This window comes from Alligator mississippiensis, chromosome 1 (genome assembly GCF_030867095.1).
Source record: "Alligator mississippiensis isolate rAllMis1 chromosome 1, rAllMis1, whole genome shotgun sequence".
Taxonomy (NCBI): Eukaryota; Metazoa; Chordata; order Crocodylia; family Alligatoridae; genus Alligator; species Alligator mississippiensis.
The window spans coordinates 218,427,522-218,454,534 of NC_081824.1; the positions used below are offsets into that span (position 1 = coordinate 218,427,522).

Below are 27,013 nucleotides of genomic sequence, written 5' to 3' on the forward strand. Positions count from 1 at the left end.
CTGTAGATTGCAGAGAATGGTAAAAACAGATAAAGACAAATCTGCTACTGGCATGTCCTCACTTAAAAACGATCCAGGGTAAAGGACCCAGGAAAAGATGCATTATTTTCAGTCCAGCGCAGGTCTCACCGAGAATGTAATTGGATTATATTATTTCCTTGGTATAGAAAAAGCCTAAGCTTTGTTAGGACCTACTGATTTACAGTTTTAACATCAAAACTGCTTAAGTACCAGAGGCATAAAAACTGAAGTGCCCCAATATCATCATATATTTATGCCAAAATTCCTTGCAAACTATTAATCTCATTTTACAATGCAGAACTGAGCTATAGAGGAATTAAGTGATTTGTACCAGGTCCTGCAGGAAGTTCGAAGCAAACCAAAGAATTCAACACGGGTCTGCCAAGTCCCGGTTAATTCCCCAAAGTAAAACTGATGACATACAGCGGCAGTTATCTGCAGGGTCTAAAAATGTTTTGAAAAGCATTCTGTTCCAACTTCCAATTTTAAATCAAAGCAGTTTGAAAAAAAATGAATTAATTTAAATCCTACTCTGGACAGAAGCCATACACCATCACATTTCCCTGCAGTAACTTTGTAGAAGAGAGTTCCCTAAACCATTCATCAAAAACACCAGGATCACTGGATGCAAGAATAGAAGATGAACAAGAGAACTATACATGTTGTCCGCGTGCCTTTTGCATCCACCTCAACCCCTTTTCTACTAGGTAAGACTCCAGGAGATCAAGCCACATAAGTATTATGCTTCACTCTCTAATCTAAAGCTACTCCACGGCACCGGAAAACTAGTCTGTTGGTTTACACTTTGCTTTCTCTGGCTACAGAGACAGTTGTTTTTCAAGTTGTAAAGATCATAAATAATGATGCTGCATTTAATCTGAATATACCAGTATTTGGCATTGCCACCTTAATCTTTCTTGTCTGAAATACAGCAGCTTCTGACGGTCTTTCCTAGGACAGCAGATCACCACTAAAGGAGTTAGGCATAGATTTGCTTTAAAAAAACCCTGTTAAATATAACAATCCAGTAAGAAAGATTCAAGTAACACCATCATAGCTTAAACACAAATAAAAGTTGCATTTATTTTACAAAATTTTAGCACACAAAAAGTTACTATCAAATATAAAGAAATTTGACAGCTCTCTTACTTGTAGCTTTACAACAAATGGCTCCTTACTCTTCCTCAAAAAAATAAAGACACTTTAGTTGGGCAAAAACAAGGTATGATACTAAAAAAAAAACAAAAACCTAAAAGTCCTTTTAAATAATGTCCACTGATGTTATTTCTTAGCATAAGTGATTTTCATGGCATGGGATGGAGTGATCTTGAACCCCTGGAGAGCATCACGAGCAGCTCCGGCCTGTCCCTCATTTTCAAACTCCACAAATGCAATGTCATGTCTCCCAGGCACTAAGCGTACTTCTTTGAAGCCAGGAAACCTTTTGAAGAAAACAAAAACAAACAAACAAACAAACACAAAACCAAAAAAAAACAAATCAGTAAAAGAACATTCACTATGCCTGACAGGAAGTCTCCCAGCTAGGTGCTAAAATTTATTATAAAAGCTCACTAAAACAACAGTCAACCAATAGGAACAAAAATACTGCAGTAGTTCTCATCTGAGAAGTGAGAAGTTATGTGAAGGAAGTTGCTGAAAGTCAAATAATCAAAAGCTTCTCACACTGCAGTTGTCATGTCTGTAGTATGAAGCTGCAGGGTCATTTCTCTATTGGGGGTGAATATTTGCAAAGAATTACTGAGCAAACAAAACTCATCAGATGGCAATTCCATTTGAGAATCCTCTCCCCATGAAACCTGAAATTTGGGAGGGGTGCTTTCCTCTCCAACACTTCCAGCTTTGGATAGAACACAAACCCTCCACTTGCTTTCTAGGCAGTTTTGGCAGGGACCAAGCAAGGGACACTCCACTGAAATCCAAGGATTTGAGATGCTTTCTGCCTAAAGCAGAAAACTGTTGCAAAACTGCTGTAGTAGATTATAGCCCTATTTAGGTGCTTATAGCTTTAGTAGTTATCCTTGAATTTCGTAAACTTTCCAAATTCAGTTTCAACCCCAAGATGAATTTGAACACCTGGAACAAATTCATGCAGCTGTTAATATTTTTAAAATGTGAGAAAGTTTCAGGGGCAGGGGAAAAGAGTTACTGAATAGAAAAAGTGTCTGATTGTAGATCATTTAAACTAGTGTATGACAGAATTAGGGACACATCTTCTGCCTACTCTTAGCTGAGTCAGAATTATGCTTTTTTTAAAAAGCAAACAAACCCCCCTAAATGCCTAGCAAAGGAAAAGTAACCTGACTAATAGAAACGTATTAGCCTCAGTTTGCAGAGGGAGCCTAGAAGTGCCCCAAGATGCATTTTCCCCATTTTTTTCAATGAGTGAAGCCTCAAAATGCCATGAAAGATAGATTAAAATGTGACATACAGTATTCACTGCTCATGTTTAAACCATGTTTAAAAAGCAGCAGTAATATATGAAACAGTTTGCCTAATATCCAAAGCTGTATATTTCAGGGGTCAAACAAAGGATTAACCAGGGTATGAGATGCATATTATAAGAAAAGGAAGCCTTTTATTGGGGGGGGGGGGGGTAGTAGGGATGGGACACTACAAGCAGCAGCTCGGTTTTCAAAGCTTGTGAAAATAAAGCTCTAGGTCACACCACATTTCACATCCCTTGCCCTAAGAACTGTATCAAAAGTAAAAAAAAAAAGCCAAAACAATCTAAGATCATTAAACAGTTTAATTGGATCTCTGCAAAGTAATTAGAGTTCTAAAACTTCCTGCAATCGTGAAATCTTTCATCTTCAAGCAGTGCCGTAAACTTAAGCAGTGCCTATACAATAAAAATGATCCACTGTATGTATATTTTTGTCATATTAGAACAAAAATGTCCATGTTTAGAGAGTCATTTTCCCATATCTCCTTTACTTACCAACTGATTATTATAAAAACTTGATATTGAGTCAGGTTTTATTTATTTAGATGCCCCCCATATTGTGAAGCCCTAAACAGTAGCTTAAGTAGCTTAAGCCTAAATCCAGCACTATCTTCAAGTCATCAACTTCAATTCATCACCAGGTAACTGAATGTGTCATCTAATGGCTATAAACAACGTATATGAAATTAACTATTTCACAATGGCACATGGCCAAGTCAAACCCATCAAAGTTAACTTTAGTTTTAACAGCATGGCCAAGCACTGAACAGACCTATCCCCAGCTACTGCCTAACGTACTGAGAAAAAATGTGCGTTTGTAAATGCAATGTGAAGTGGTGAAGGGAACGTTGTTTTCTATACATGACTTACTGATTAAACAGCATGGATAGCATCATCTCATTTGTCTCCTCGGGCAAGTTATTAAGGAAGAGTATATAGTTTGGTGGATTATCAGGCACCTGGAAAAAACAAAAAGAGAGCATATACAATTAAAATAGATGGTTGCTACTGATCTCCGACTTGCAACATCTGTTAGAATTAAAGAGTTAATGAACTTTTACTGTTCTTCAAAATACCTCCAGTTACTTCTTGGTTGAACTACACAGTTCATTTAGTATGCATTTTTAATTGGTTGGTTTGCTTCGCTATTAGTACATCTTTAAGATATACAGTCATTTCCAGGAACATGACTATTTCCAAGCCATTCATTATAAATATGTAGATATTCCAAATTTAAAACAAATATCTAAACACAAAGTCAACCGTCAGTAGCCCAGTACTCTAGACCAGTGGTTCTCAACTTTTTTTGTACCAGGACCCATTTGTAAGTATTAGCCAGTCCCAATCCAGTGCCCCTCACCCAGTGCCCCCAACCCAGTGTCTCAGTGTATGGGGCACGGAGGCTCCCAAGCAGACCTTCACAGGGAAAAGCCACAGTTTCCCATGTTTTTCTCCTTTAACGGAGAATCCATTTTAAAAAGTTTGTTTGCGACCCTTTCATATTTACTTGCGACATGCTTCTGGGTCATGACCCATGGGTTGAGAAATGCTGCTCTAGACCACTGGGGGGCAACCTTTTTGCCAGGCATGCCACAAATTAGCCCCATAACTCCAAGTGGCACTTTGATCCCTTTCCTCTCCCCAACCTCCGGCTCTTTCTGCTCCTTACTCAGTGCACCCTGTCCAGTCTCCTCTGCTTTCCACTTCCTGCCCTTTGCTTCTTGCTTGATCTGCTGTTTTCTGCTCCCTACCCTACCTGCTGCTGTGTGGTCTGCCCCCTCTGTCATCTGACACATGCCACTTATGGCACTCATACCACAGGTCTGGTGACCCTTGCTTTACACTAAATTGTCGTCATGTCAAAAAAATAACTTTAAGTAATTGAGGGGGGCGACCGGGGGGGGGCGGCTCAACATTTTCCAGACAAAGCAAATAGTTTAACTTTTTCTTGGCCATGCTGCATATGATACATAAAAATAATCCTCAATAGCAGATAGCAATTCTCAAAACCTAAATCCCATTCTCAATCCCTACATCTGACAGAAGAACTTGCTTGTGATGACAGACTTTTTGGCCTCTCTAAATTCTCAGCCTGACAGACCTACTCACCCTCTAATCGTGAGTTAGAACTATTTGGACTAAACTGTTTAGGGTTATTCTCAAGGTCACTTAGCAGCTGAGAATAATGAAGATAATATAACCCCAGAACATAAAATTCAGAAAGTGTACAAAACATGCAATCTGTTCGGTCAACTGCAACAAAGGTTCTTTCCTCCACCATCTGCTGTCCACCAAATTTTAAGCCACTTGTATTAGTTAAAACTAAAACATACAATGTAATAAGTAATAAGCCTATCACATTTATTTGATTCCAAGACAAGTTTCCCCCAACTCACTCCCCTCCTCAAATTTAACATGGGGGGGAGCCCCTTATCTTGGAATAGAGTATGAGGCAGCAGGCCACGAGCCCCAGCCCCAGGTCAGAGCTGCTGTTGTTGCCCAGCCTCCCTTACGCACTCTGCACACCCTGCTTCTCCCGGTCACAGCCTTGGCCCCAGCCCCATTCCTTTATTGCCTCCCTGACTAACTGACCTCCACTACCTGCTCTGCTACCACTGTTTTCCCCGTGCCAGGGTTGGTGAGGACCAATTTAAGACTGCCCTCCAATAGTTAGATTCTATACATGGAAAATTACCAAGAAATTTTCTACATATAGAATCTAATAACTGAGGGGGAGTTGTCTTGAATTCATATAAATACTGTATGTTAGTACAGTTTAGTATTAGCATCCCAGAAGAAATGCTACCAAAAGTGGGGAAAACTATGTATAGTACATACATAGCCTGCAATATTAGTTAATTTTTTTGTTTTATTTTGCCTCTTTTCTTTGATAAGGAAAAGTTTCAAAAATTACCTGCTGGTTCTGTGATGAAGTCCCTTGGACATTTGTTGAGTTCTGTGTTGCTCCCTACAAAATTAAACATTAGTGAAAGAATACTGTTTTACCAAAATTCAACACTTATTTTGCATAGCTTTCAATAAGAAAAAAGATATCTGAACGTCGGCTCAGATCTCTTGATATCTGAGACAGCATTATAATGGCAAGGGGGGTGGGGGGCAGGGTCCAAACATTAGTCAAGGTTTGTGGAACACCCGCTGGAAGTAAATAGGAAGCTGCTTAGTTAAAAAAGCCAAGCAACCTACCCATAAGCAAACTGTTGGGAAACAGCTACTGGTCAGGTCATAGTGAATCTGAATGTTAGGGTCAGCATATTTAAAAAATAAATAAATAAATAAAATCAGTATTTACTCTCTCTCTGTATTTTATTAGCTTCCTGGAAAACTGGTGTGCATTTTAAGGATCACAATTTTAAGGCAGCATTAAATGCTTTGTATGCGAGTTACAGACAAATTCAAATACTCCCCCAAAAAACTTGCAAATACAGATTTGAATTATTTAAATAATGCCTCTCCTTTCTTTTAAACCAAAGTAACTACAGCTCTATTTACCAAGTCTCCCACATATGGAGCAGAAACAACTTTAGTTTTTCCCAGTGGACCTTGGTACAGAAGTTCTCACACTCGTTAATGTAGACCACATCTTAAAGGAGAGGTCTTAACGGAGAGGTCTTTTGTTTCAAACCCATTCCCACTTACCATATCACATCATTGGGACATGTCACCATTTTTACACATGGATGTATAGTATTGTGAAGGCATTTAGGCACTTTTAAAGCTGACATCAATGATAAGGAAGCAGTGTCTGCAAAAATTCTATGCTTTCTACTTCTATTCAGTGCTCCTGCCCCTCACACAGTTTCTCTCAACTGGAAACAATGGCAAATTGCACTGTATGGTCAACCACCTGTCCCAAAGCTGCCAGGGAGTACTCTGTAATTATCAGAAGTCTGCACACCTTAAGCTAAAGACTGGTGTCTTTAAAAAGTCTAAGCACTGCTTAAATATTTGGGAACTAGGGAAAGAAAGGTTACTTGTCTGTTGTCTCCATCAATTATAACAGAGAAAAGATTCCGACTTGCATTGCTGATCTGATAAGGTGAACACCATGTTAAAGAAATGAATCCTTTAGAACTTGTCTTGACAGCCTAGTTTCAGACTGAGCAGAATAAAGCTCTTCATATACACTGCATTATGTAGAAGGGTGATCAATTCTCTAAGTTTGCTAATCTTAACCTTTTCCGCAAAGCAATTCTTGCAACTGAATCTCTTCATAGAGATTCTGGTAAAAAATTAATATTCACATCTGCACTAAAACAAAGCCAGCTACTGATGCTCTCAGCAAGGAACTCCCTTAAAAGTTTTCACTGTTTGGAATGCCTTGATACTTTGCAAGAGTATTGCCAACAGCTAATATTTATTTCTAAAAAAAGATCAAAAAACCTTTATGGAAATAAAAGCACTCCTAACCAACTGATACATATACCCTATGTGGAAAGGCAGAATGAGTAGACATTGCTGGTGCCTTTCAGTAAACAAACTGAACTTTTATCTTAACACAATTCCCTTAAGAGACTTTTGCTCCTTTAGAAGACATTGCAGCTAAATTGCTTTGAAGACAAATTGCATATGTAAAAATCTTTTGAGAAGTTTAGTACAGTATACCAAAAGGCATTAGTCTTCTAAGTATTTCCCCTTAAAAATATAGGCAGTCAATGCTCAAAAATCTCCCTCTAAAAATACCACATTAAAAGAGTTTACTCCATAAGAGAAGGTAGCTTTCAAATTAGTTTTGGAGAATAGGAGTTTTGTTGTGTTTACACAATCAACTTACCTGAGCAACCTTTTTATTTGCTGCATTAGCTGATTGTTCCAGGGATTTGGCTTTCTTTTTCTCTTTCCTCTTTTCTTTATCAGCAAACGTACCACGCATTTTGGAGATCACATCGGAATCTGTTTTTGCATATTGGATCCGCTGTTTAAACAAGCCAAGAATATTTTATAAGGAATGCTGAAACAGGGAATGCTGAAATGTAAGGGTCAGTCAAAGTAATGTCTCCTACTTTTTAATCTCCTAAGTAAGCCACAGACAGGGAAGATGTTATCCTTATTGTCTATTTTCTCAAGGAGGCCTCAGTAAACTCCTATGCCAAGACCCTGGAGAAACTGAAACACTGCATTCAAAAGCTCATCGCAACAGAGACACGTCTGAGGTACTGTTTCTGGAAGACACTTGCCTGCACACCAGCTTACACACCACAGAAGCAACTTCACTGGTTGGATGGACAGTATGGCCCCATCCTCCATGCTGGGCAGAGCATGAAAGGCAGACATTGAAGGTGACATTTTCAAGATGATAGCGAAATGATGGAAGCTGTGAAGGAGTTGTTGAGCAAGGACAATAATTTTTATGACACTGTGAAACTTGCCCCAGTTCACCAGTGAGAAGGTCTACTTCTCTGTCAATGGCCATGTCGAATAATACATATGAGTTCAGCAAGGATGTACTTATTTTATATGCAAGTTTAATTACTGAAAAAAAAAAATATTAGGCTGGGAAGAGGAAATATTACTTTGACTGACCCTCATAATGCTTACAGGAGTTTCTTGCCTAAAAAACCATTCTATCCTGAGTTTAACCCACAACACGCTTAGTAATCATCATTGATTCATTCCGAGTGGGAATGGCAAATTATACTCAATAAAGCGTACTCTGTTGAAGTGCATAGCTTCAGGACTTAATACCCTGCCCCTCCACAACAAACCAGTATGAAGCTAACTGGCATTTGTTACAATGTAAGCAATAGGGAACGAATTGGTACTGGCATCATGCTATGCCAGGGGTGGGCAAAATATGGCCCATGGACTAGATCTGGCCCCCAGGCAGATGCCCACCTACTAATTAGATCTGGCCCACAGCTAGTCTTGAGCAGCGCTGCACGTGGGGCCAAGCCCTGCCTGGGGCAGCCCGCACAGCACTCCAATCCATGCCCGCTGGCCTGGCCCTAGCCAGCATACACTTCTCAGCAAGGTAGCTCTCAGAGCACCTGCAGCCCCCCAGGTGCTGCTGAGCTCCCCCTGCCTCCAATGGCTCCTCCTCCTCCTAGCCCTGCTGCGTCACTCCGGACCAGTGGAAGCTACAGCCAGGTGGCTCCTGCCTCAACATGTAAGGGCTCTGGCTCCAGGCCACTATCCGCTCACTTGGCTGCAGCGAGCAGTCACATGTAGACTGAGCATGTGGAAGGTGGCCAGAAGCTGGAGCTGGGGCAGGAGCACTGCACACTGGGGCAGGAGCCACCCAGCTGCAGCTCCCCACAACCTGAAGCAGCACAGCTGTGGCCAGAGGGCCTGTGGGGGCGGGGGAAAAAGCTGAGCAACTCCCTGGCAGCTGTAGCTGCACCAGGATCAGCCCCACCAGGAAGCCATGCACAATGGCCCGGGCCAAGATTGGGGCCAGCAGGTGGAAGCGTGATATGGACTGCTCCAAGGAGCAGCAGTGGGCCGGATGGGGGTTGGGGGAGGGCAGACTGCATCTGCACCCCACCCCTCAGGTAAACTCTGCTCCAGGTATCTCCTTTCCCTTTCCCTCCCCCAACCACTACCAGCTCCCAGGACCTAGCACACAGGTATTCACCCCCCAAACACAATATACAAGAGTAAGACTTTATTTTGAGCCATGATGCAATTGCCTCTATATATGCTATTTTAAAAGAATACACAAGTCTATTAAAAAAATATTTTTTGTCCAAAGTTATAGTAGATGTTTGATTTTTAGTATACAATTTGTTGGGGGGGGGGGGGGGGTTAATCTATAATTTGTTAAAATGATTTCTTCTGAAAGATTTTACATGTGCAGCCATCAACAGCTCACAAAAACTGATTGAGTGGCCCTCCAGCAGAAATAACTGCCCACCCCTGTGCTATTCAGTTAAGTAAATTATGTATTACCTGATGAACAAGTAAGTGAAGTGCACTGTACACTAATCAGGTTGACTTAGTAAGGTAAAAGGGCTTTTTGTTTCTTCTTCCTTTGATTAAACAGAATGCTCTAGGGCAGTAGTGCTCAACATTTCAGCCCAGCAGGTTGGACGAGTGGTGCAGGGCTAGTCCACAGGCAGGATCCCTTATAGGGTCAGGCCCCAGGCCACCCAGATTTAGTCCTACACGCTTGATCCAATCTGAAGGACTGTAAAATCCACCTGCAGGGCTCCCCACAGGTCCAGAAATTTGGCATCTGCGGAGCAGCAATTAATGCTGTCACCTCTCCCCTGCAACCAAATTTTCAGACCAGTGGGGAGCCCTGCAGGTCAAATGATATGGCTCTGCAAGCTAGAACTTGCCCATGGGTTCCAATTTCCCAATATCCCTGTGGCAGGTGAATACAGAACTATTTTCCTAGTAACTGCTCTGAGGCAGGATTTTTTTTTTTTTTTTGAGAAGAGTTTTATGAAGCCTTCTGCTCGTTTCCTACTCTTTTCTTTGGTTAGCCTCACCTGCCTAATGCATCTCTGCTAACTGCTTTTACTCAATTTCCCTGTTGCCTGGTCTTCCTATGCTCCCTGCTAGCATATTCCACTCATCTTAAATGCATATTTCCACTGGAACCTTCAAGTCCCATTAGCAGTTTCTGCCTCTTCTGCCCCAGCAGCTCAAGCTTATACCTAGAGCTTAAGTTTTAGTGAACAGCCCCTATACTCCTTAACCAGCAGCCTCCTGTGAAGATAGCCATGCTTTATTATTTTGGGCTGCTTTGTCAAATAGATGAGCTCCTTCCTATTTGTATTGAGGCATCAGGATATCTGTATTAGAAACAGAAATCAGCAAAGAAAAACCAGGACCACACAATCCATCTAAGTGTAGTATGCGTGACCTACTTTTTTCCCTTAGACCATAAACTGAAAACTGCTAGAAGAAAAGAAAGCCATATCAGCAACAGCCTATTTGAAAGATAAAATGCAGAAAACTTTTTTGGAGAAAATAGATAGCTATTTACTCAAATAAATAGTTATTTACTCAAAAGTTGTGGAAAGATACAGTATCAGTAAAATGATCAAGGTGCTTTCTGTTCACAAGCAAGAAATGGCAACCTCCTCATTAAACTCTTAATCCATTAATCTACAAGTACTTTCATTTTTTACTGCTGAAACACTACGTAACTTTGGCTTAGATAGGCTGAATTTTTAAAATGCATATAATGAAAGCCAACCTGGGATTAACACCTGGATGTACAAGGTGCTCAGATGACAGTGTCCAATATCCCTTAGAGGCCCGACTTTGGAAGAGATCTATTGAAGTACTATTAGGACAGAATCCGCAGTGTATTTTGTTAATGTATAACTTTTTTTTCTTTAAAATAAAAAGAGTTGGGACATGAAGCAAAGACAGCTTGGATCAAAGCTTTCCTTCCTAACCTAGGAAAAATAAAAAAAAAAAAAAAAAACTTTAGCTAATGCCAGATGCCTGTGGTGCATCTCTATCTGCCTGCTATCCTATTAAAAATTTCCTGAATACTCAAGCATTCATACTGCACTCTTCCTAGAGCAGGCATAGCAGCAACGCAGAGAGAAGCAAGAGGCCCTCCACTGAAGTGACAGCAGAAACTTGAAATTATTAAAGCAATGTTCCTCTGAAAGATTTTTACTACTGTATTGTTACCAGGGATATTCATTATACCGGTTACTGAATTTAAAGTAGAGTAAGCTATTTAACATGTGTATAGTCAAATCTCCTTCACTATGTGGGCTCTTCCTAATTACAAAGTGGGAGGGCAATATTGAGAAAGTGCAGCTACAAGCCCATTATATTTCAGCATGAAATATTCACCAAGGAGCAAATATAGCATCTGAATCCAGTTTTAATTCATTCTTTCCAGCTATGTTTCCAGTTAACAGAGGGCACATCAACACGTGCCCCTACGGCACCGTTGTTACTGCACTGTAGCACATTGCTATCATGATGTCACTGTTTTTGCCCAAAAGGACACTACATCACGACACTACATCACTGTAGCATGTTGGTACAGCGATGTAGCATCACATGTAGACATATGCATTAATTCTCCCAATAAAGTAGAACATCAGCTCCACACTGTATCAAGACAGCCTCTTCCTAGTTAAAGGATGACCAAGTGCTCCAAATTCTCCCTGCTTACTTGAAATGCCCTGAAATTTGGTACGTCTCAAGAGAGTACACCACAGAATCCAATTTCATAGACTGAGCATCATTTGAGCCAGGGGTTCCTGAGGTACAGCTGCCAAAAGCAGCAACTTTTTTTGGACAGTTAGAGATCAAACCACAAAAAAAAAGTCTCAAATAACTCAACCTTGGCCCCATTTAGAGAAGGATGACTACCATATTCCTTTGGGGGAAGAAAACTGAAAACTCCAAACATCACCATACATACATGCAAGCATGCACACACACTTCTCCCCACTTCATTAATAATCACAAAACATCTAGCCAACTAGCATTTCAGCCACAAAGCTGTTATTTATCTTTTTTTTAAAGAAGAAAAACAGAGAGAACAAAACCAAACCCGACACAACTAAGAAAGATGACAGCAATAAAACTTCGCTACTGTCAATATGCGTCTTAGCAGTATCCCATATCCTTTCAGTGCACGGTTTAGCAATATTACTAGTTTTCAGAAGCTTTAGTTAATAATCAAGATATTAGACCATGTATTTATGATTACTTTCAATTCCATGGAATAATGAGAATTATTTTTAGGCACTAAGCCACAGATCTATGCTATAAAACTGTGATAAATGGAGGGATTAGTTGGTTGACTAAGCTATGGTTTTGATAGGAGATGATCTGGGAAGGCCAAGCCTGGCTTCTGATATTTTCTGCCTGATCCCCATGTAAGTAATGCAGGGAGGGGGGACACAAGCAGCAATCCTTTGCCTCATTTTACTGCTGCATTTGTGTAGACTGTCAACAGCCTGGCACTGACTGATTGTTATTATAAAGATTATCAGCAATGACAAGGAAGATGAGAATAGCGTGTAGGTGTGCCAGTAGGTAAGCAAAAGTAAAATGTTAGAATGGGAATAATTTTCCCACCCTTGAAGACTACAGATTTAACAGATGTGATACTCCTTCTGAGTAGTATGCTTCAGATGTGGGGAAGACATGTTGCAAGACTACTACTCAAAGAAAGAGAAATCTACAGTAAGTTTTAAGTTTCTGAGTGTCAAATGCTAGCATTCTGCTGAACTCGCTATTCCGGAAAAGCACAACCTATTACTGAACAACCTCAATTCTGCATTAATGATATTTATCATTAAATTTGAAGATGCCCTTAATTTCTATGATTCTATGTTTCATACAAAACAAGATTTCTATACCCCCAAACAGATAAAAAAATCTACACATCTGGAGTTGTTCTTTTTAATGTTCAAGTGCTCTGGCATTCAGGACCTTAGGTACCCCCCCCTCACCCCTTCTCAAAGTTCTCAGAGACACTAGACCCAGGCCTCATCACCACCGCATTACTATTTTATGTCAAACATTGCATTTTTAACTTTACTCCCAATCCCAGAAATGCTAAGTTATCTTATACCTGCCTACCATACTTTTCTTTAAATAAAATTTTATTATTTTCTCTTTAGTTGGTATAACACCTTCCTGCCTCAATCACTCATGTCTGATGAAGTTAAGAAGTGAAATGGCTACCAGATTAAAGAGTTGCCACAAACACTGGTTCCAAGCCAAAGATGAGCATGCCTGTTGCATTAGAGCAGGGCTGTCCAACTAGTGGCCTACAGCTCACATGCAGCCCCAGAACCAAAGGCTCTTGTCTAGCCACCACTCCCTGAGCTGTGCACATGACAGAAGGGCCAGGGTGCCCATGTGGCATGGGAAGGAGGCCAGGCTGCTTGTGTTGCATACAACGAAGGAAGGAACCAGGCTCCCAGCACTGCAAGTAACTGGCAAGTGTGACCAGAAGAGGCAGTGCTGTATGTGCTGCAGGGGAAAGTCAGGATGTCTGTGCTACAATGGCAAGGAGAAGCCAGACTGTCTAAGCTGTGTGCATGGCAGAGGTGGAGGTAGAGGACGGCGGGTGAAAGAAGAGACACTGGACTGCCCACATGGTGACAGAGGGCACCTGCACAACAAGTGAATCTCTAGGTCTGTGGCCTATGTGGCATGCAGCCCCCAACTGCCCAGAAGTTGAACAGCCCTGCATTAGAGAACAAAGGTACTTTATTCTCTTCAGTCAAGCAATCTCTTCAAAAACAGAACAACGGGACATTCTAGATAAATTCTAAAGCATAATTACTGTGATTAAAGTAATTAAAATAATCAATTAAGACTGCCTAACTTTGAATTCAATGATATTCAAAGTTATGTTAAGTCAAGAAATGAAAAACGAAGTAGATGTAGAATATTGAAATACCATGAAGATTTTAATCCACAAATAAGTCTGCAAAGCTTTAAAAAGCTTAAGACAACTACATTAGACTCAAATTTCAAAACAAGTGAAGAAACAGGCTGATTGAATAAAGTTCTTATCTAAACGCTGTCTCTCAGAGATGCTTAGGAAAAAAAAAAAATGAACATCACTGAGGAATAAATAGCATAACCACACGATACAACTAGGAGGTATATGAAAACTGAAGCAGGATAAAATTAGGGTCAGGTCAGGATTCCCAGTGCCAAGTTACTTTACTAAACTAGAAGAATTAAAAAACTTACCATAGGTTTACCATAAAATGGAAAACCTTGCAACTGTCTCAAAGCATTGGTGGATGACCCAAGTTCCTTATATATAACAAAAGCTTGTCCTCTCATTTTCATAGTTTTTAAAGCCACAATGTCAACGACATGACCAAACTGCGAGAACAGTGCATACAAGGATCTCTTCAGTTCTGTTGAAAACAGTAAAAACTGTTAATATGTTGTGTCAACAACTGCTTCAATAAGCTATACTGGGGTGGTCTACCTGGGGCACAGATGCTACAAGTGGCACAGGCAGTCTGTGTGGCATATGAGGCAGGAATCGGAAAGCAGAAGAGCAGATCAGAAAGGGTATGGGCAGAGGCACCTGGGGAGGGTGGAGGGCTAATTTTAAAGGCTAACCTGCCCCACCCCTCCAGACTGAACTATACTATCCTAGAATGGCAGCAGGAAATTAGTTATAACACTGAAGAATGTGGATCATGCATTATATCCCCTTTGTTCAGCGAAAGGATGTGTATGGTGCATCACAGCTTGAGATACGTGTCACTTTCACCAACTGCATTTTTTACATATAAACTCAGACAAAAAATACTTAAAAAAAACATGCACCTTAATTTGCAAATTTTTTAGATGAAAAAAAATTGAAAACTGCATAATCTTATTTACACAGAGTCAAAGCAGCAAGCCCAAGAGACAGTATTTCCTACTACTGCATTATCTCACATATCGTGTGCCCCCAATAAGACACTTTTTCTTTTTGAAGGCAGAAAGTAGAAAAAATATTTTTGCAGAATAATGGCTGACTGGGTCACACAGTGAGATCTCCTAGAAACAGTCCAGGCATCCCAGGAGACAGGCACCTGGATGAGGGAGCAGAAATGCTGCAAGCCTGAGCCTTCTCTTACCTGCTTCATGTCCTCGCCCCCCTTGTGACACCCTTCCAAAGGCTATGGCAACACCCCAGGGGCCCTGGCACCCCAGCTGAAAAAAAAAAATCGCTGGTGGACCTGACGCTCTGCTTTCAACTTGACGCGGTGCAGAAAGGGACCTCTCTCATCCCAGTGTGGGATGGGCCATGACAGCATTACCAGGTCTTAAATATGAAATTATTGTATCAGAAGCTCAAAATCGTATTTGCTGAAAAACTACCATCGTACACTTAGAAATTATGCAAATAAGTCTTCTTACTTACTTTCTATTGCTCACTGTAAGTCATCAGTGAGCAAGTGAGAACTGGGTCATCCAAAGTTGAAGCATTTCTTTATTTCAATGCAAGCTGTCATCAGAAAAGTACTGACAGCAGACCCAAAAGTCGGTGATGGCCCCCCAAGAGGGACTTGGGTTTTGTGCCTGCTACTTCAAAAAGCTGCCTCAAAAATAATCAGATCTGGTGGCAGAGGTAATATCTTTTATTAAACCAACTCAAATCTAGTTGGTCTAATAAAAGATATCACCTCTACCACCAGAGTTGATTCCTTTTGCTTCTAGACAAATTCAGCTACAACCTGGATACCTGACACTTGAAAATGATTGCACATTTTGAACGCTATTACAATTAGGAGCATGCATCTTCCAAGGGTTGAAATGATCCTACAAATACGATAATTACAATCCACCTGGTCACACCCGGCCACTACACCACAAGGGGGGAGGAAAAGTGCGAAGGGCAATGGAAGGGCCAGCAATCACCCTCCCCAGGCCCACCTACCTTCCTTCTTGACCTTGTCGTTGATGTTGTTAATGTAGATGGTGTGGTTGGGCCTGATGTCCATCCCCGCTGCCCCTGCGGACATGGAGCACAAACACGTGGTCCCGGGCCTGCAGCAAGGGACTCGCGGAGGGGCGGGACCAGGCCCAGCCCCGCCCCCAGCCGCTCGGTGCCGCCCCCGCAGGCGCCCCTCGAGGCCGCAACCTCGCCCCTCCCGCCTGGTTCGGCGGCGCGCGCAACTCCCCAGTTGCTGGGCAATGGAAGGGAATAACCCCCTCCCCAGACACCCACCGCACATGCGCACAATACCCATTAATTCTCTCCTCCCACCCCCGCAGTTAAGGTCATGCCGGACAGAAGCAAGACCCAATGTGGGGACCGTAGTCCATTTGCCCTACCCGGGATCCCTCCCGTTCCCGGGGCACTCCGCACCCACTCAGTCACCTGGGACCCGCACTGCTGCTACCGCCGTCCTCTTCCAAGATGGCGGCGAGCAGGCGAGAGCAGCCGCTCCCGAGAGCGTCGATGACCCGATCACCGAATCATCGATGGATGCTTTTCCCCCCCCCCCCCCCCCCCCCCCCCCGGGGCACACGCTTACGCATGCGCCATGCTAGGAGCGCCAGAGAAGGTCTAGAGGTCCCTCTGTGGAGCAGTGCGTGGGTGGGATCAGACCAGCAGGGTGGGGGGGCAGGGTGCTGGGCTGTGTGCCCCTTCCTCCACAGGCTCTGTGGCATTAGCGCACCATGTGCCCCCTCTCCATGCAGAGCACTTCAGTGCACTGGGGGGGTTATATATATACTTTTTTTCAGCAACACAACATAGATCTGCGCATGGGAGTTGAGGCAACCTGCACTGTGCCACGTGCAGTTGTTCAAAAGCATGCCGCCACCATTTTCTCAGTGCTAACGTGCATTTCACCACTTGTACAACTGTGTGTCGCAGTGCTGGATGTTTTTCAAAGCGCCCGGCCCTGCGACAAATACGTGTGTAAAAAGGCCTTGGTGGCAGGGCACCTAAGACCTGCAACAAAACTTGTCTTTTATTACACCAACTAAATAGTAGCAAGAAAAGGTCTTTCTTTGCAAGCTTTTGGGCCCAGATGTCCTTCCTCAAGCAAAGGAGAATTCAAAGATTGCAAAAGTTTTCCCAGGTAGAAATCTGACTTCGTCTTGCACAGGGGAGTTAAAAGATGGTAGGTTTTCCCTGGGTATAACAGTCCATTTTTAAAAGGGCTGCTCTGAGTACAGGTTTCCCCTGCCAACCACAGTTTTGAGTATCCATGCTTAATATTCTATATACCATTTTGGCTACCACAGTATATAGTTTTGAGTAATCACAGTTTTCCATGGCCTGCCACCTGCCATTTTTCCCATAAGCCTTTTGCCTTGCCAGCCACGGTTTTGCCAAGCATGGGAACTTTCAGGAACCTAACCTGAAACCTGCAGGGGTTGGCAAAGGGAAAGCTGTAAGCAAGAGAGGCATAGACAATAGGCAGAAGCAGGAATTTTGTTTGCCTATGCTTTTAGACCAACACAACTAAAACCAATATCCCTAAAGCCCCTGAAACATTTCAGCCTCCCCAGTTTCCTACAAGAACAGATTTTGCAGCCTGTTTCTGCAGCCCACCAGCTGATAATACCCCTGCCTCCCCTCTCTGTCTCTCTTTTAGGTCTTTTTTTTTTTTTTTTTGCCCCAGCAAAGGGCTCAGAAGGGAGAGAGAAAAAGAGCTATGCCAAAGTGTGGTGTGCCAACCCCACAGCCCCAGAAACTGACACAGGAAGCAAGGAGGAGTTCCCACTTTTATACAGAAAATTAGGGTCACAAGCCAACGTGAGGGAACAGGTAAAAGGTAAAGACATCAACAGTGTGGTAACAGCACCTTAATCCTTCTCCCCCTGGACCCGCTCCCTGCGTCCCCAAACAAGCCTTTAGTTCCTAGAGCACTCAAACAGCAGGCTTCAGCTGCCCCCAAATCTGAGTCCAGCTCCTTCAGGCCACAGTCCTGGTTGACAGAGCGAGTGAGATTTCCAGCTTCACTGTGCTGGGAGATACAGCTCCGCTGTGCTGGCTACGTAGCTCTGTGTAGGGCTGACCAGGTAACACCTGCTTGCTGCTCTCTCTTCCGTTTACTCCAACCTCGAACTTCCTCTTCTTTTTTTCCCTTGCCCCCCAGCCCCTGGTTCCTCCTGCTGTTATATTCACATTACAGTGGGATCCATTTCTCTGCAAGCAGGCCTATACCAGTCAGAAAGGATACTACTGTTGCAAGCCTAAAAGCTTCACCATTCCCAGTCACAGGATCTGGTGAGGCCCAGTAAGTAGATGGGTTGTGGCCATGTCCTTGTCACACACAGTACATTTCATTTCTCGTAAATTATTTGTTTGTTTTTTAGCCAGTTTATGTAGTTGATTAAATTTAAGGTTAGGACACAAGGATGGCCTTAATTCAGTGATTCTCAACTAAAGAGATCCTTTTAAGGGTGCCATAGGGGTAGCACTCAGTCCTTGCACAGATAAGTGTGCAGACACCTACATACAATTCACTAGAGAAACCCAGATATTTCAAGAGAAACCCAGAGATTTCAAATAGGACTCTAGAGTATCAAAATCATTCTGGACCCTGTTGTTTTCCTGAGTTCTTTAAATCAGAATTGGGCTGTTATTTCTCTGTAGCCAAAAAAACAAGGAAAACTAAGCTGGCATTTTCCAAGAGGTGCTTTGAGTCTAAATTTGCTCCATCAAGGTGCAAACTAATTGTATGCATTTCCACTAGATTTTTGTCTCTAGATAACTTGTTCAATGTTAAAAGCCACAGTGAAGACATAGGACACAATCCTATTCCACCCATTGTGTATCTAAGTGGACTTAGGCTGTATGTAGATGAAACGAGGGGCATGTGTATATGACACTTTAAAGCAGGTTAAATGCTTTTGCACCGCTTTAATGGTGTTGGTGTTTGCATGTGCCGGCGGCATATTGCGCAGTAATTCCAGCTGCTGTAGCAAATCTGGCGGCATAATGCGCCTTAAACGACTTGGCGCACAGCAAACTAAAACACCTCCGAGGAGTTTTAGTTTGCTGCCCTACAATCACAGAGCAAAGCACTGGGCTCCATGCAGCTGAGGGGATCTGCAGGAAGCCGGTGCAGGCAGCCTGGCAGCAGCCTGGGAAGGCAGGCTCAGCCCAAGAAAAGCAGCGAGCCTGATCTTTTTTTTTTCCCCTGGAGCCTGCCTGCCTGCCTGCCTGAGCTGCACGGGGGCCCAGTGCTTCCCTCTGCAGGTTCGCTGCCCCCCCAGGACCACATGAGCCAGGTGCCTACGGGCAAGTGCTGCCTTGGGGTGGGGCACCACTGCCATGGAGGGAAGCAACAGCTCCCTCCCCCCCACAGCCCAAGGACTGCTCTGCTGACATGGGGGTTTAAAGGGCCCTAAATTGAAGCAGTGTTTTTAAAAACCCACTGCTTCAATTTAGGGCCCCTGTTTTGTCTACACACGCCCTTAGATACCAAAGTGATTTTATTCTATCCACCTGAAGTTTCTGAAAAAATGTTCATGCACCTAGTTTTACAATACATCATCATTTTAGCATTAAAACTGATATGAAAGCCACATTCCCCCAGAGACTGGGGGGGGGGGGGGCATGGCAACTGCCTGCAGGCAGCAGTGGTGTCAGTGGCGAGCAGGGAGCTCCCACAGGCATCCACAGCAGTGTCGGTGGTGGGGGCAGGCTGAGCGGGGAGCTCCCACAGCCAGCCGCAGCAGTGTCAGCGGTGCGGGGCAGGCTGGCGAGCGCCAACCAGAGGTCAGTGACCACCAGCAGATGCCACCAGCAGCAGCGGCCAATGATGATTGAGGACTACCCACAGATGCCGCCAGCAGTGTTGGCGGAAGGGGGGGGGCGGTGAGCGGTGACCACCCACAGGTGCCACCAGCAGTGCCAGCAGCGCTTTTTGCAGGGGATGCCCCGCCGTGTTCAGGGGGTGCGCATGCACTCATGTGCACCCCCTACACGTCACCAATGAAGACTGAATCAGAAAAGGCAGCAACAGGAGGAGAAGCCATCACCTGTTGTGTTAACTGTTTTTTATGGACTTGATTAGTGTGGAATAGGCAATTTGCTTTGCAGAGCCACCACACTGAAGAAAACGATAAATTATGGCTAGCTCAGGAGTTGCAGAAGTTATGTCCTCTATTCTTTACACACTGTTTATTTGTCTCCTTAAAGTTTTCCACTTTATTGGTGTACTCATTTTCTAAAGGTAATGGGCTAAACGGAAAAGAGCACCCTAAAAGTGTCTTAGATAAATATTTTGGTTTACCTAAGAAAGATTAGCAAACTATATATCAGGTATTTTTTCTACTGTGTTTCCTTCCTCCTCTCCAGCAGAGGTAGCAATAAGAAATGTATGCAGTTATTTTCTACATATTATTTAGCAAATGTTAAACAAACAAAAGTATTAGTTCAAGTTATTGAACCAGACTCAACTGATTATATTGTGTTAAAGGTTTAAAGCTCAATAAAATTCTCTCTCTCAAAAATCACTTTGGCTAGTGACAGACATTCAAAAAGCCTGAGCCTGAATTGATTCAATCTTTGCAGGTTAATCTAACCTGCAGAGATTGAACCGATTTGCAAGTGGACAGACATTTACTTTTCATGCCATAGCTGGGGTCTGCCAGCCCCAGCTGTTGCCTCTGCCTCTGCTTCTGCCACTCTCCCACAGACAGGCAGACCCCAGCTGTGGTGCAGGGGAAGGAAGGGAAGGAGTAAAGAATGAATCCCCTCCATACCCACTTTACCTTAATGGGGCGATGAAGGGAAATGTCTGGCCATGCCCCTGCCCCTGCCCCTGCTCCAGCTAGAGAGCAGAGGGGCGGGGCCAGCCCTGCTCTCTGAAGCAGAGAACACAGCCCAGCCCAGGGCTGCAGAGCATTCTGGGATGTTGGAGGACTCTGGTTTAACTTAAATCAGGAATGGGTCTGGGACAGAAGTTCCATAGACTGGTTTGCCCCAAATCAGTTAAGTCTGATACTACTTTCAGCCAGGTTTATGTGCACTGCTACAGGTTTAAACCCATTTATGATCACATGGAGCCGCTGTCCCTAGCCTTACAATTAATTAATTCTATCATGATGCAGCCATCTATTTTTCTTATAACACTGTAATTAAAAGCTTAGTTGCAAAAAACAAAAGACAGCCATCCAATCCTTGATGATACAGTACCCCAATTCATAGGATGGTATTGTATACCTCAAGAGGAGAATGGATACTATTTTATTGGCACTTCTAGCTTCCCTTCAATTTGAGGAATAATCTCACACTAAATGCTTCCTACATTAGAAGTCTAGAGTTAGTTTATACCCTCCAAATAAAATTCACTCTGGCATAGACAGTATCCAATTTTTCCCATTATACTAGTGGTGGGAGAGATAGATGGCCTAAGAGGTGACATAAAGGACACTGCCCATTTTGTATAACCAATGAATTCCCTTGGTCAGGGAAATTCTTCCATTAGCCCTCTGTTTGTTTTAATGCTACTTTGCCTTCAAGTGACCTTAATGAACCAGCTAATCTAGCTTTACATGTTCTTATGTGCCTGATCCAACATTCACTGAAATCTCTGGGGACATTCCTATTAACTCTATTTATATTTGGATCAATCCCATAATGAGCCATGAAGGAAGTATTGGCACCACTGAAATGGCTACGAGTTTAAATGTTGATTTCAATGGGGCCATTATTTGCCTTTATTTTTGTGTGTATTTAACTGGCTACCTTCTTCAGTTTTTAACTGTGATATTTCTTGGTATACGTACATACATACTAACAAGGTTAAGAAACATTTTTATCTCTTCGGACACAGCAAATCCTGATAAAGGAAACATACTAATCAAATAACAATCAAGATTTGTTTGGACTTTGAGAGACTAAAAATACAATTTATCTGAAACTTTCAATTTTTTTGGAGTTACTGTTGAAATACCTGTGGCAACAGTAGCTCAGGAACAAACAAACTGAAGAGTTTCTCAGGCTGCAACCTTTGAATGTTTGGAATAATTTTGCAGGCAGAATGCCTTAGATTCTATGAATGAATGATTATGAAGTCCTTTTCAAAAGGGATTTTATGCTGTTGTGAGGGTTCAATCTGGCTATATAACAAAAGCAAGGCCATGGAAGAAAAAAAATCATTAATAAGGCACTTGTTGTTTAAAATGCTGTGTTGTATTTGGATAGGAGCACTGTGAAACTCATCTCTTCTCAGGGATTTGGGAAGATTATGTAAACAGAGCTGCTGCTTCCTATTACATTTTAGAAAAGGTTTGCATTATTTCAGATTCAGAAACTATTTTGAGTTTTCCTGGATGGAAATAGAATAACTGATTTAGTCAGCTTCTAAAAATCAATGTCTAAAGGTTACAAGAGTGTGTTGAATGCAAAAACAAACAAACAAAAAACCCCCAAACCAAACCCTTGATTGAGCTATTATTTATGGTCAGAATGGAGCCATTTGATCTCCATTTGTTTATAGCTTTGTGTGATATGTGAGAGACTGTGCCAACATGATGCCATCTGCAAAGCAGACATAGCACAAGTTGAAATAATGCCAGACAGCTGCCCCATATACATTTCAGCATATATATTTTTTTATTGTAAGAACTGTCTTTATGATTTTTGTCCCTTGTTTACAAAGCAATAAGTAGTTTTGGAATAAACCATGCCTTGAAATCCAAGAAACATTACCCATTAAAGCGATCTTGTCAATCAAGGCTGCATATGTACCGTTTTATGTGCTGATTAGTAGGAGAGTCCATATAACTGGTAGCTAGGTAACAACATTCAAAACAAAACACCTGATTTATAATTTAATCAACATAGGTGAAGCAATTTGACTTTTCCCTATAAACAAGCATTTATCTCAGTTGGCTTATTAGAAATGACCTGTAAAAGGAACATCTACTTTGTTTTGCTCGGTCTGAACAATTTAAAATAAACAAATATACACTTTCAGTAAATCTGATATATAAAGTAAGAAAGAATTCATGGCTTCCATAATTTGTCCTGTACAGCATGTCACACTCAGGCTTGCTTAGAGGCACTTCAAACACTGCTGATTTATTCTTCCATGAATCTGAATGAAGATAAAGCAGAAAAACTGTGGCTTTCCTCCTCTTCAGATGGGATTTCATGGTCTGCCTGCCAGCTTGTTACGAGTGACATTTATTCCTCAGTATTTTTTTCAAATTTATTTTGATTATTTTTAGTTTTCTTAATCCCAGAACAAAGAGCTTTACAATGTTCCAGTGTTCTTCTATTCACCATGATACTGTTTTGTTTAAAAGTCTCTTAAAGCTTCAGCTGTTATAAAGGATTCTAGGGGCACATTTTTCAAACTATTTAACCAGAATGCCTGCAACTGCTTATTAAGCAATCACAGAGTATCACCCACAAAGTGTGCTGAAAATGTACTTCCAACTTTTAATAGACAGGTATCTTTGTGAGAGACTCAAATGGCTCAGAAAACAAAGCAGAAGAGGATAAGATTCTTAGACTTCTATATTTAGTCATTATTCCCTGCCCTCTTCATTCCTTTTCAAATATTCAACATTAATTAACGCAGCTTCCCTCCTTCCTGTGGTTAGTTATGAAGCCTGTAATAATGTCAGTTCTGGAACTCTCTTACCACCCTTTTTAAAAAAAGGTAATTGCAACAAAATAAAATCATAACCATAAGCTCTGTTTGGTGAAGATATCACTCATGGATGTTTTGTAGCATTGTTTAATCTTGGCAGCTCTTCTTTGGTTCCACATGCATATATTGGTGCATTCCACTTTTCACTTCTGCCATCCAGACCCCTCAGATGTGCAAAACTGATGTAAAATGTAGCTGATGTAAAATGATGTAAAATGGGATCTCTTTACTCATTAGTATGATATTATTTCCACATTATTGGTGGGACTACTCATGTGCTTAAAAGAAAGGGAGGAAGGGGCTAAGTGTTTTGATGGATTGGGAACTTGTCATTACCTGCTGGCTTCATATATAGTGACATTGTTATTTTGCTTCCACATTTGGTCTGATTTTCTCTAATGTAGGAAGAGGTAGGGTAATGTGTCAGAATTTCCCCATCTGTTTTCAGTCGTTTAGCACTCAGCATTTCAACTTAAATAATGTAGAAGCCTCTCAGCAAATCAAATGTATCTATCAGTTTGTGAAGGCACTTTAATAGCAAAATCAATATGCATCAGGTCTAGAATTTAAGACAGAAAAGGTCTTGAAAGTTGGACAACTTAACCAATCTGTGGGTGCAAATAGGAAGGTGATACGCTCCAAGATTCATCAGGTGTTGGGCAGTTAAACTGATGACCATCAGAGAGTGTAAATTGCAAGTTGGGGCAGAGGTGGCAGCAGTGGTTTACTGATTAGTGTTCAAAGGCTCAGGCTACATAATCTCTCTATGCTAACAGAACAAGGTGAAGGGGCAAGTGATGGTAGAAAAAAAATCCACTATCAAAAAATGCACAGCAATGCACCCTGAAAAAAATAACTTGAACACTTATAAGAGATTCCAAATTACCCTGTGACTGCTCAGGAAAGTGATCTAGATGTCATTATAGATAGCTCAATGGGAGCCATTCCTAAATGTAAACTGACAGATAAAAAGGGAGACAATAATAAAATACTACTGAAACTCTTAGTGAGGAGGGCTGTTGGATAATCACAAAAGATGCTTGGATGATTTGGCCTAAAGTTCATTCAAAGTTTTAGTATTTACACGTCTTAATTTTAATAATCTCTAGTGCCAGCTAGAACATTTCAGTTACACTATGGTAAGCCTGTCAATGGAGCTACTCCAATGATAGAAGAATATACAATTAGGCCCTTTGTTTATATTAATATTATTAACTATTATTCTTTCAGGGCTAAATCATTATGTCCTGAGTGTCTTTATTACTGCTTGCTCTTTCCCCCCGCCATGTCACAGTTCCCCGATACAGAATTTTATAAACCGCTTGTTAATGACAGAAGAAAAACAAACAGTTGCATTGTTTTAAAAATTCTAATTACTGTGGTTAAATGAAGCAGAATTAATTAAATTATAGATACTTGACATTTGTAGTTAATTAGTTATATCTAGCATAAACTGTGAAATACGTATTGTTGGTCTTTGCATTTCAACAACCAAGCTGAAAATCAATAGAACTTAAAGGAGGAATCTGGACAGGGTCACACAAACATCTTGTTCCACAAAACCCATTCGATTGTGCTAATGAAGGAATATGGTTCCCAGAGCTACTTTATCTCTTCAATTCATTTTGTCAGAAGATGATTGTTATGAATCCCCAAAAGCCTCAGTCACATCAGGGCCCCACTGTGCTTTGCACAATGTCAGAATATAGAAAGATTGGGACGTGGCTCCAAAGAGCTTACAATGACGAAATAAGTGAATGAAACATGCAGTCAGATGGAGGAGCAGTGAGTGAAAGGGCACCAGTAAATAGAAAATCCAGTTGTATAATCCAACAATATGCATAACTTGATTCTTTGGATCATTTTAAAACACATTTTTTTTTCACAGAATCAACAATATCTACAGGTTTCCTTCGCTTTATGGGGGTCTGTATGTGCGAATTAGCTCTTATGCGATGACCCTTTTTATACCAAAAATTCATTATATACGAGGTAAATTCACTCTTCTGTGATCGGTGTGGTGGAAGCCTGCAGTCAGCTGCTTTGTCCGGTGCATTGTGGGAGTGACGCGCACCAAAATATTCTCTCCTGTATGCACTGTCTGCAGTCGGTGAGTACCAAAATTGTCTTGTAAAAGTGGTAGAAATGGGTTTGTGGGCCAATACAGTCGAGGTCTTGGAACGTATCCCTATTTGTTACATTGTAAAGTGGGTTCCCTTTATGCAAATTCGAGTTGTGCACCGTTTTCCAGGAACACATGTGCAGTACAGCATAAAGTGAGAGAAACCTGTATTTGTCTTCTTTTTAATCTGCCATTTTAAATACACAACCAAAAGACAATATCCACCTGCAACAACCTAAATCACAGGTGCTCAACCGCTAGCCTGTGAGCCATATGTGGCCTGTGGAGCCTTGGAATCCAACCCACATGTTGGGAAATTTGGGCTTCCCACATGTTGGGAAATTTGGCGGTGGGGAAGCCGTGGCAGTACTGCCACCCCTTCCTGTTGCCAAACACCCAAGCCCTGCAGGGCACAGCAGGGCAGAGCTGAGCCATGACTCTCCCCCACCTCCAGCACAGCCAGATCAGAGCCAGGCCACACCCCGTTCCCTCTCCCAGCCAGGTTGGAGCAGGGCCATGGCCCCTCCTACCATGAAGCTGGATCAGGGCTGAGTCACAGCCTTTCCCCCCTGAAGGGCCAGGTTGGCACCAGCCCAGGCCCACTTCTACTACATAGCTAGATCAGGGCCAAGCTGCCCCACTCCCTCTCTGCATGGCCAGATGGGCTCCCACCAGATGTGGACCATGAAGGGATCTGACACTTTCCATCCAGCCATCTGGTCAAAAAGGTTGAGCACCATTGATGTAAATCATCAAGGTTCTATACCTCTGCAATGCAAAACATCATCCATCACTGAGCGGATGACTTCTTTTATTTGTGTGCGATAAAAAAAATTCCCAGAAGAAGAGAAGAGCACAGGCTAGGGAATGGAATAGAGAATGCTTTTACTTGCAAGATTTCTCTGACCTCTATTGGCCAGTCAGGGAGAGAGAATTTCCCTTTCTCCGTATTTTCTAGGGTTCTGTGGCTCTGACCAATCAGTTATTTTTTGGATCGGCAAGTGATTTTTCTCATCGGGGCCAAACTGTTTGGTGGCAGTTTTTTCACCTCGCCCACAGCATTATGGTGGCAAAGTCAGGTTAATAAGCCTAGGATTTAGAAATGAATATTTAGTACAGGGATTGTCAACAGGGGGGTATGCGTACCCCTGGGGGTACTTTGAAAGGTCCCAGGGAGTACATAGGGGTGAGTGGGGACAGAGTGCCACCACCCTACGCTGCTGCCTCACAGGAGTAGGGCCAGGGTGGGGCAAGAGCAGGGCCGCGCAGACACTGCGCTGCTGGTGCTCTGCTGCTCGCCACGTCCCTGTTCCACGTCTGGCCACTTGTCAAACCCCCCACCCTCCGAACCTGGCCACTTGC

At 42.4% G+C, this 27,013-nt stretch overlaps 1 protein-coding gene across 3 annotated transcripts in view; it reads right to left on the reverse strand.

Annotated features, from left to right (window-relative positions):
- Window positions 1-1,075: 1,075 nt before the first annotated feature.
- The window catches only part of SNRPB2 (small nuclear ribonucleoprotein polypeptide B2), a 35,472-nt gene continuing 9,534 nt past the window's right edge, over window positions 1,076-27,013 (reverse strand). Inside the window, exons 1-7 of one of the 3 annotated variants that reach the window (XM_014595032.3) lie at window positions 16,281-16,374; window positions 15,837-15,911; window positions 14,144-14,316; window positions 7,278-7,418; window positions 5,400-5,453; window positions 3,356-3,444; window positions 1,076-1,462 (exon numbers count right to left, since the gene is read on the reverse strand). In XM_014595032.3, coding sequence (XP_014450518.1) covers window positions 1,303-1,462; window positions 3,356-3,444; window positions 5,400-5,453; window positions 7,278-7,418; window positions 14,144-14,316; window positions 15,837-15,900 — 681 coding nt within the window. In that variant the 5' untranslated portion in view covers window positions 15,901-15,911; window positions 16,281-16,374 and the 3' untranslated portion in view covers window positions 1,076-1,302. Of the gene's footprint in view, window positions 1,463-3,355; window positions 3,445-5,399; window positions 5,454-7,277; window positions 7,419-14,143; window positions 14,317-15,836; window positions 15,912-16,234; window positions 16,375-27,013 lie in introns of those variants that run through there. The other 2 variants (XM_019500837.2, XM_059720114.1) reach the window with 2 other exon arrangements.